Source organism: Echinococcus granulosus (genome assembly GCF_000524195.1).
Source record: "Echinococcus granulosus chromosome Unknown EG_S00008, whole genome shotgun sequence".
NCBI lineage: Eukaryota > Metazoa > Platyhelminthes > Cestoda > Cyclophyllidea > Taeniidae > Echinococcus > Echinococcus granulosus.
In genome coordinates, this window is record NW_020170388.1 from 1,807,391 (window position 1) to 1,818,302 (window position 10,912).

At 39.9% G+C, this 10,912-nt stretch overlaps 2 protein-coding genes across 2 annotated transcripts in view; one reads left to right on the forward strand and one right to left on the reverse strand. All coding sequences in view use genetic code 11, as the record gives it.

Moving 5' to 3' along the window:
• Nucleotides 1-2,418: 2,418 nt before the first annotated feature.
• EGR_02034 (hypothetical protein) lies at nt 2,419-7,883 on the forward strand (the record flags this gene model as incomplete). The annotated part of the gene is made up of 2 exons (XM_024491283.1): nt 2,419-2,523; nt 7,824-7,883. 2 exons carry the CDS (start codon nt 2,419-2,421, stop codon nt 7,881-7,883), a joined length of 165 nt encoding a protein of 54 aa, XP_024354426.1.
• An 84-nt stretch (nt 7,884-7,967) lies between these two features.
• The window catches only part of EGR_02035 (hypothetical protein), a gene marked incomplete at both ends in the record, with an annotated part of 6,837 nt that continues 3,892 nt past the window's right edge, over nt 7,968-10,912 (reverse strand). The window contains 4 exons of the mRNA XM_024491284.1: nt 7,968-8,126; nt 8,161-8,289; nt 10,405-10,595; nt 10,669-10,807. Coding sequence (XP_024354427.1) covers nt 7,968-8,126; nt 8,161-8,289; nt 10,405-10,595; nt 10,669-10,807 — 618 coding nt within the window. The remainder of the gene's footprint in view (nt 8,127-8,160; nt 8,290-10,404; nt 10,596-10,668; nt 10,808-10,912) is intronic.

The following is a 10,912-nucleotide window of genomic DNA, read 5'->3' on the forward strand; positions in this document are numbered from 1 at the left end:
CACCAACCTGTTTAGACGAATACGACCCAATGATACATTCATACAAAAGGCAGATTTATAATTTCAAAAGCATGCACATGAAAGTAGGCTCATAATGACCGCTTATCTGTGAAAATCCAGAGCAATGATTGCAACAATGTGTCCTAGTCAAGAATTATATGAAATTTAGGATCGACAAGAAAATTACAGCCGCAATATCAATTAAACACAAAGTACGACGCAATTAAGACTGCTACACATACCAAACATCATAATAAACAACTCGATCACAGACATCCCATCGTCCTTGCTACAAGGTTAATTGATGTACAACAATACAGCTAAACACCACAACTTATTCCTGTAGGTCACAATTTGCAGCATAATTTTCCAAAACAAATGGATTATTGTGCCTTTCTTTAGTCGTTTTTGAAGTGACAGGTCCATCGGCTGCAAAATTATTTCTTCTAATAATAAATGGCAATAACACCTTACAGAAGCAAAATTTTGGCTCAGTAAATCCTTAACACTGTTCTTTTAGAGCAGCTACTTGGTAATCTTAGCATACACTATGAAGTACTTGTTCATAAGGTTTATTTTTCGATGCAGTGTCTTAAAAGTAGATCTACCAATTTTAGCAGCGTTTATTTACTGCCGTTTTATAAAATGCTGTTTACCACTTTATGAGTTTTGGCATGCTCCCGAAACATGACACATTATGGAGTACTTGTAACGGTTCTCAAATTAGACGAAAATTGTTAGTGCGATATATGAATCCTTAATTAGGGTTTTGTAATTAGGCTTCTGAAGCGTTCGCTGACCTACGTAAGTGACCTATGCCTTAGTTATTATACATGTCGCTTGAGTGTGAGGGAAATAATTTTGAAAGTACCCATGCACCAAGTGATTCATCATCATATGCGCAGCCTGATTATCACTTCACTCAATACAAGGAGGGCGAATTGGCTTCACCGGTGTATGCCTTTGTGTACAAAGCAATCAATCAGGTTTTCAAGAAGGCACTCTCATATCAGTTTGATGTATGTTATACGAAAGTGCTCAAGCTTATATCTGACCCTCTTTACCTACACCAAACACATCATATTTGATCAAACCGAGCATAATCTTTGCATCCAACCTCCTAAGCCTTGATTTTAGTTTTAGGTTGCACCATAGTACAGAAAAACTTACAAAGTCCAGACAGTATGCGCACCACCTACTAAAATTTACTAGATATATTGGAAAGGTCAGTAATGATTGGTCAATAATTCTTCATAGCTTATCCATTTTTGATTTTGTGGCCGAAAGGAACTAGTTTTATTAATACACTTAACCAAGTGGACTCAACAATTGCCGCATTTCGACATAATATTGGTGGTTAACTTACTCTTACAGGGACCTGTCTCATTACACTTTCAGAAATGTTGTGCTTTACATTGTGCCAACGTTTACATGCTTTCGGAGTGGTCGGGTATCCCCTTATGTACGGCTAATGCTTCAATTAGTGTCACTAGGCAAGAAGACTTTATTTTAGCATGTAGCCAAAAGTCCTTAATTTTACTGCTGTCAACCGGTCCTGAGCAGTAAACGGTCGGTTCACTTCCCCTTTCTCAACATGGGTAACAAATATGCTAAAACTCTAGGCAAAGTGGAGTTGTCGAGATAGGTCAGTGCCCTTGCGATCAAATGCTACCTCACATGAAAGGCAATTTAGTTACCAGTGCTCCTGGTTCGTGCGTGGTTTTTAAAGCACCCACTACGATTGGATTAACAACGGAAGAAGTTGATCGAGAGGTGCTCCGGGGGCCATGCCAAAAAAGTGAGGACCTATAGAATGTAGGTACTTCACTCTCTGCAGAGCAGGCTGTACTTTTACCTTCTGCTTTGTAGTATAGCCCTTTAACTCTTCTTTGCATTAACAAAGTGCGCTCTTCTGCACTACTTTGGTTTACCACAATTTAAGGAAAGGCTCGAGGCACTACTTCTAATCCCACATTGAAGATGGGTTGGGCAATATTTGCGAAAGCTCAAGGCCTTGCAGTGCATTGAAGGAAGCTCGGAAACTAAGTAGGAAACCTCCTATTTGGTGACGCAGTCCACCAGCTTTCAGTGCCTAGGATTAAAAGGCCGTCTGAAAAGGCGCCAACTCACTACCCGTCTTAGCATTAAGGTTTTTCGGATGCAGTGAGTTTGGTCAATTAACGCCTTGCCGAAGCTAAAGCCTAGAGAACGCTTGTACTTAAACCTGTGTAATTAGCGTCACTTAATGGAGGTGGCACTGACGCCTAGCCATGGAGGTAACGCTCTTGTTCTTGACTGCAACCTACATTTCAACTTTTAATGGATGCTAAGGCTAGTGAATGCTAAGATAATCCCTAGACCATGATAAATTTGTTTTGGTGGGTAAATTGGGACCCGATAGCGTCGGGGTTCCAAATGATGCCAGGTGCCAGCCTAGATCTCATCACTGAGACGAACGGGTTGGAAGCAATTGTCAAAATTCCTTTCGACTCTGAGTTCATGGAGATGGCACGTATCAAGGATGTCTGAATGATGGTACATTCAAACTAGCCCTACCAAAATGTCTAAGTTACTTTTCCAAAGGTTGGCTTTCCCTTATTAGGAGGCTAATAGATCTAAAGAAATATTTTTTTGGAGTTGATTAGTTGTAGCTTAAAGCATTTCACAAATATGAATGATTGCATTGGTGAAGGTTACGAGAAATTACTCTCAGAAAGGGAGCAAAGCGAGACAGGATGAAACATGTGACATTAAATGCATCACGGTGTCTAAAAATGAGGTGCCACCTCCAGACTAGGGGGTTCCTTTTGATTGCGTTTAACTCTGAAACCGAAAGCCACTAAACCATGCTAACCCAGTTGCGAGTGGATCTTGACACCACTCAAATCAACCCATCAAGGCGGTGTAGAATAACTCATGATCAGATGAATAACTCACATTTAAAAAATTCCTTTCAATAATTCTGTTAACGAATGATAAGGTGCTTTTGCTGATATTTTGTAACGCAGAGAAGATCTCAAACCGCAGCTTAACGAAGGTATCAAGTGACCTATGTGGCTTCCACATTGGAACCTTTAAATTATCTCCTTCTGCTGAGAAATGCCTCTCATTCTTAATCGTGAACACCTTTTCCTGGCCTAACCATGGTCAGCCTTCAATCCCTGTTACCACAAATCTCCTTATAAAGTTTCATCAACATCATAACAAGAACGATGGTGGGGTAGACTTAAATCACACCAAAAGTGGCCTTTTTCTATATGCTGGTCACGCTTGGTGCAGACTTTTGCCCAGTGTAAACTAGAGTAGGGGAGAAGTCTGTTAATGCTTCGTCGTCATTAGCTTACACTTTAATTCGAAGTGGAAATGCTTGCCAACTTATATATATAAAATATGTACAGATTTGTCTCCTCAAAGAGATCGTCTCCTTTTTGTAACATTTACGGCCAGGATCAAAGATAATGTCCTCTAGGCTGAGATTATCTACTGTTGATGGCAATGATGATACCTGACACATACCTGAAGACGCTGGTTGTTCAATCGCCTTAATGATTATAAGTGCTTCCCAAAAATATTCTCATGGTGATTAGATTATTGCCACACAGCCACTAGAAATGAGATTTAAGGTGGGTCTACCGTATAAAAATGAGGCAGCATTTGACATTTAACGCCGTTCCAGGGCATACATCATGCGTGTCTCGCTTCTCAGCCTCACTATTCTTTTCCTTCTTGTGCTTGCAGTTGTGTCGACTGCAGATGCAAAAAGGCATCATCGCAGTGGTGACGCTATGTTGATACAAAAGAAATCCTTCTTTAGAGGAAAAAGTAAGGAAAAACCTAAATCGTGGAAGCAAAAATTACAGGACCAAGCCATCAAACAGGTTGTGAAGGGGAGCCTTAAGAAGATTACTCGCAAAGGTGGGAAATAATGTTCTATTCATATTTTTCCTATCTTTCGGACATTTCTATCACTCCTCTTCCTTCGTCCTTCCGTACATTCATCACCGATACTTAAGAAAGATAATTTTGTATTTGGTGGTAATAAAAATAATCTGATGGACAGTTTTCTTTTACTTTTTATGAACTCATACTCGCTACAAGAAACAGTACGATATTGGGTTGGGAAATCTACCCAACGCTAGACTTTTATGTCTACTAATTGTAGTGTTTTTCTTTCAATCTCTATTTAGTAATCATCCCTTGGTTATCGCAGTTTGGTATGGGAAATTAAGATGTTTGCATTTTGGTTAACACCACGGTCTCTTCAGCCGTGAGTTGCACATCCACTCGGGCAAGACCAATAGTCCTGCAGGCACTCACCGGGTTAGGCGTATGTATTTTTTTGGTACTACGACTTCGAGGCGTATTTGGGGGGGCTGCATGACACTTGATCAAGAAATAAGTTGACTTATGACTTGAATTGTGTAGCAGGGACTGCATACTCTTTGAACCCGTCTCTGGCGGACATATTGGCTCGGCAAGATATGGAACGCGTAATAGGACTGAAGAACCAGATTAGCCATCTTAATTTTCTTCATTCAGTAATATACTTTGCCGATAGAGGTAAGGATTGAACATTTATCTTTAAGAGTTAGGTTTAGGACAAACGAGAAGGACTACGTGTTCTGGTGGCCTGATTACCTGTAGGAAATGTACATCTCTTCCCGAATTATGCATAATGCATGTTTCTCATGACAACTGCCTGTTCTGGCTCATTTATGAAAGAGATGTCTGAAACTGTATTAAATTGGTCGCATGATCACGGAAAGTAGAATGACAACAATGGTGAAGGAGCTTAAAATAAGAATCTGGAAGTGGCAGAAATAAGTAGATCCTCCCTGTCCTTAATCAAGAACCTTTTATACGTGCGGCAGAGCTCTGACTACTGATGCAACTTTTGTACAAAAAAGCCTCATCAAAAGCGATTGACTGCGGAGTTCTGATTGGTAAGTCAAAGATAACAATAAAGTAGGCTGTCAGGAGTTGAAAGGATACAGCCATCACTTGGCGCTAAAAACTTGGCAGCCTTGAGTGGGAACACGTCAAAACAGCCATTGAGCTCTTGCTGTTGGTCTCTTCGTGATCCAACGGCTTGCGTGAGCCCCAGCAGTGCAGTCAGTGTCACAATCATGCTTTACACTTAAACATTTTGGCCTTCTCACTTCATACTGGACCTGATCACAAGGAAGCATGAGTCCCCATTTTGAAAGCTCTGAAAATCCACCTGTATATGTAAATAAGGAAATCTATGATGTGTAAAAAACCTAAGGGTTTATAGCTTGGGTTCATGCAGAAATATCAGTATATTTATTGCTTTCATTTTCTCTTCTAAGCTTAAGCCAAGCATTAAATTAATTTGGGATAGCGGGTTTGATGAGAACTAATGAGTAAGATTGCAACACTTTGAAAGGTCTCTCAGAAACAATTGAACATGGTCAAACTATTAGAATTCGCCATTACCGTGTTTGGGTATTAGAAAATCTTAACGTATTATGGTTCTATCTGCATTGGAGACCAGGTGTAAAACTAGTATACACTCTTTGAGTGTCTCTGAAGCTATTACTTTTACCTAATGTGCATAAATTTTAGGAAACTTTCTCATCGTTTTACCTTTGATTGGTGTCAATTACTGACAATGTGTGTGATAAAGGTGACTAACGCTTAAGCAGGGTAGAATTGGTTACTCAGGCACACTTGATTTCGAGCGCAGAGTACCCACCGGAGCAAATATTTTGCTAACCTTACATATCCAAAGTTAGTATAAGTATCCGCTCCCTTTATAAAGCTTATTAAAAAAAACGCCAAATAAGCTGGTATCCATTCGAAGCCCAATTAAATCCAGATCTTGTATCCTTCATGTGGCATTTGCTCAAGTAAGTGGTTTCAGCAATCATATCTTGAATGCTTCTTTTTTCAAACAAGGATTAAATGTACAAAGATTTTCAAATTATTTGTAATTTCAAATATGGGTAATTAAAGGCGTGTGATTCTCAACAAGAAAATTAGAGCGTAATGAACGTGTTACCTAAGTACCGAATATGTTAGAGCTTCATCATTCATAAGAATAGTATTTTCGTGCAATCAGGGCACCTACTTCGTCACTTTAACCTTTTATTCTAATAAAGCATTATGCATATATTAGTGGTTTACTCTTAATTCGTCAATTAATTTAATTAAATAATGCAATCCCCCCTTAAAATTAGGTCCACCAAAAATTTTATAAAGTTATTTCCATGCGCGAATTGCTTAGACCCTATCCATCTCCCCGACGGATAGGTGACAGGCAAGGACTTTAGTGTAGATGTCTCTTAACCGACGTGCATGTACATGCAAATAGGTGGGAAGGAATTTATAGTGCCTGATTGATCTTAGTTGTAGGGCTCTTAAACACGACCTCAAGTAACAAAGAGTGCGATATTACCAGGAACTTTCGAAAATAGTCACAGAACTGAAAATTGCCAGGACACCGACCAGGACGCTTTTTTGGAATTGCTGAAATCTCCGACATCTTTACACAAAAAGATTTATTTTTGGCTGCATTTTAAGTGTCACTTTGATTACCTAAGCAGTTTTTAATGAGCTTACAACCGAATGTTGGGAGACATGCCTATGTTAAGCGCAAGTTTGATTACGCAATGGAATTACGAAGGCGGAAAATACGTTACTATTAAATAAGTAGTAGAAATATTGTCCACCAAATATCACAGCTACAGCAAGGGCAATTTCTGTTTTCTAAGATTACCTTAGTGAAATGAGGAACAAAGTCATATTTGTTCGGGTAAGTAATAACTCTACTGCGGCTGTTTCAGTGGTAGCTGGATTTTGGTAATAGAAACACATCTAAACCTTTTCCATTTGGCAGTTTTTTTGCAGCTGGACTTTGATGACCCGCCCTCCTCCCAACCTCTCTTAAATAACTTTCCACTTTGCTCGAAACTCAGTAGACACGAAGATCAACTTCCATTATATTTGTGCCGAAGTATTTCTTTAAAATGGCGTGGTCTAACTGCTCCAGGAAAAAAATAAATACATGTCCTTCGGTGCACGTGTGAAAGACAAATTACAAAGAGGAGAATTCGCATGACAAACTCTATTCAACTGGAGGGTCAACTGGTGCAATAAAGACACCATTTACCCCACCACTTGGATGCGCACCTCAAGTAGTACCAAAAATAGTCTCATTGGTTAGTCGATTGCTCAAGGCTGGCATCCAGAATGATACCAAATCACACGTGCTACCACTAAAGGAATTTTTCGTGCAGTTCATTATGAAGAAAATATTTCCCTTAAGAGACTTCATGGATGGTCAGTTCTAGAAAATTACTCTGAAAGTAGTGCGGTGGCCACACTGTGGTCATCTCGCACCATCTTACATTCTCGACAGAGGGAAGCATTATGACAACCAAGAGAAATTTTTCATGTTGGTCACTAAGATAAGGCGCCATTCCTTTAGATTCATTTCTATTTATCTGACTTGGAAAACATTTACCTATTTTCCTACCTCACTGGGTAGATCAGATTTTTGAGTTGTGAGACAATTTTTTTGCAAAAATAAGGGAATGGCTGACGCAAATGGCAAAAAATGCCAAGTGAGTGTAAATTCAGTGACAGAGGCAGATGAAAGATCTGCCTGTTGAAGCCACCACTCCCATCGGTCACGTGGCGCCTTCTCCATTGGCATGAGTCCCAGCATAGCCAATGAGAAGTAATGAGTGTGCTAGCCATGGCTGCCATCACCTTAAGTTGTTGTGGTCTTGTGTTATTTCAGACAATATTTTCTGCCATGCGTCTACCACTTCTGATTGTCCTGTTTCTAATTCTTCTAGCCGTATCATCGCATGGACTACGCCGTTCCCCTCGACAACATTACCGCTCTCTCAGATTGAAACAGTGGAGAAGTTTAGCAGTGGCAAAGAAAAGTGGACCCCCTAGGCATTTTAACAAGGACAATCTAAAATTCCACTTGATTATTATGTCAGTAAAGAAGAAGGAGAAACAGGTGCAGGTGGAGAGGAATAAGGAGGAACTGATATTGCGTTTGTGAAATATCGGGATAGATTATAAGAAGGAAAGTCAAAGATGGTGGGTCGAAATACTCTTAGTGAATTTCTCTTCCTACGATTGCTTGTCTATTTTTTGCTTAATTCCGAGATATTCACTTACCTCATAAAGTTGGCCTTCAATTTGTGTCCCTTCTTCACTACGTCCAATTCCTGCATTCCATCCTTTTCTTCCTCCGATTTCCCCGTAATTGATACAATAAAGTAAATGATGAGGAATTAAGTAGAATTCCTTGTTTGGATGATTTTATGGTAGATGTTAGAGGTGTCAGTACACCTCTTATCGTGATAAATGTAGCTAAATGTGGAAATAAATGTTGGCCATTGAAGTTCTGTCTAGTAAGGAGGCTGCTTAATGTAGAGCTTACCGATAAACAAGGGATCATGACTGGGAGATTCGCTGAGTCTTTTGGCTTAATCAACCACTCCTTCCTTCCCAATCACTTTTTTACTTCTTCCGGCACTATCTCAAATCGTAGTCAAATTGTTCGTCTCCTACATTTTGTGTTATAGAGGCTTATATGCGCAAGTTCATATTCTGTTGACATTCAAAACGTAGTAGTTAATAGGTGAGACTTGTATTTGCAGAGACAAATGAGTGAGTAAGGCTGTAGAACGACGTGGGTATACGCAAAAGCCTAGCCGGTTAGTAGAGCGTTTCGAGGTCATGAGCTAGTTTTAAATCCACGTGATTATGGAGACTGGTTGAACTTAGTCTCGTAGCATGCGATTATGCATGTAAAGTGCAACAGTACATGATTGGAACCAAACAGGAGAAAGGGAGCGAGAATACCGTGCGAACTTCAAAATATCTATAGTGTCTCCAGTAGGAATGGCAGCAGCGACGAATTTTAAGGGCAGTTTACCAACTTTTCGCTCTGCACCTTATTCTACGCTCGCTAACTTGGTACACATGACAGAACGACCTGGAACTACTTTCCGATAGTACTACATGAAGCAGATCCCATGGGTGCAGTATGTACATTAGTAGATTATATTGTTTAGCTGCTGTTTTCTCAGTGTTTGTCAGACTAATTGGTTGGTCTCGGCGATAATTGCGGAGGTAGAGGGCAGTGTGTCTTTTAATTTTTATTATGGCATCTAGTACACGTCCTTTATATTCTTTTTATGGCCTTAAAGCGTAACTGCGTTGGCTGAAGGGAGCTTGAATATTCTTTGAGATTTGCATTTGATTAACAGTTTATCCGAGGTTACTCGAAGTTTTACGATACGTCAGTAAAAACCTTTTCAAGACTTCAATAGCACTTGCTTGAGTTTGACAAGGAACCGCTCCGTCCGTCTGTTGGATTGAAGCTGAAAGAGTTGAGGGAGAATATGCACAATGGTAGGATGGCAGGAAAAGTAATGGAGCTTCTGTGAAGTAAATTGTGCTCTGCTGTCCGTAACCAACATATTAGGGAGTCAGTGTTGGCTGACGATTTGGGTCAGCACTTGTAACGTCATAGCGGTCGTAACAGGGATTGCAGGTGCTATCCACGACCACTTTGAAACGCATTCAACAAAACATCGATTAGACCGGCGAAGTCAAGATAGATTTGTAGCCAAAGCACACCTAGCCTAAGGTTAAAGTACCGGTTGGAGTTTCTGAGGTACCTTAGCTGTTCGTTGGGATTGGCGATGGCTTTTAACAAAATCGACAAATCCTTTGTCCATCGGTGGTTAGTGAGCCAAATTTTTAGCAAAGTTCTTCATGTTAATGACGCCAGGATGAGCAAAGTGAAATTGGCTAAGTGCCAGCAGACGTTAAAAATACGAATGGCAAACAACAGACAGCCTTCGAGAATGAGTACTGAGTCATGGCGATGGAATATTGGTGTGAAGTGGATGTTGAGTAAGGAAATTGGCCATTTATATTTTCGACGATGCACGTCAGCTGCACCAACATGTAGCCAGAAAGAAGTGGTCACTGGAAGAACTCAAACAACAGTGGAGTGTAGGTTCCAGTCAGGTCTCAGGTCCTGCAGAGAGGACATGCAGTTAACATCGAGAAGTGCAAAGACAAACCAGCCCTACCGTCTGAGGCGGTTACAAAAAGGAAGGACAGAAGTTATTAAAAGTCTTCCACCCGAGGTAACAGTAAACCGCCTGTGTCAAAATTGAACACTGCAAGTAAAACATAATAGGACATCAGCTTCATAGATAAAATGCTCTTTTCGGATTTCCATGATGCTATTCTTAAAAGGTAAAACAAGATCTTGCAGATTAGAAAAAATGTGAATTTTAAAATCTTTGCCTAAGCATATTTAGGGCTAAAAAGCGTAGAGGAATGGTAGACAAATAGACAGGCGAAAAAAATGCTATGATTGTAAGTGAACACCCATTTTACCATTAGTTCGGTAAGCGCTGTGCAAACACCAACAAATCGGTTGATGCGGCGTTGACAATTTAATTGACTAACACCCATGAGGGTAACTAGAAGACTGCTGGATAAACTGCCATAAAAGAATAACATTATAGTAGAGTGAGAATAAGCAAGCAGTGGTACACCAAAGACGCAATAAATTAATGTACATTGCACTTTTATGTAAAGAAATGAATAAATCACTCCCGTTGATTTACATGTCACCCACAATGACATTAAAGATTTTACATTTTCTTGTAAAATTAACATCACCTAGCGATACACTCCTCATTAGACTGATGCCACCAGTACTACGTATTTTTAACCCTCCACATTCTTTTGAGTTGATCAATAAATGACAAGAGACGAACAATGCACACTTCTCTTTCTACCAAATATGTCAACTTCTATTGATGCTTCAAGGACGACGTGCGCGCAGTTGAATCGATTGTAAATAACTGGGCTCAGCACATTCAAGATAGGTGATATAATT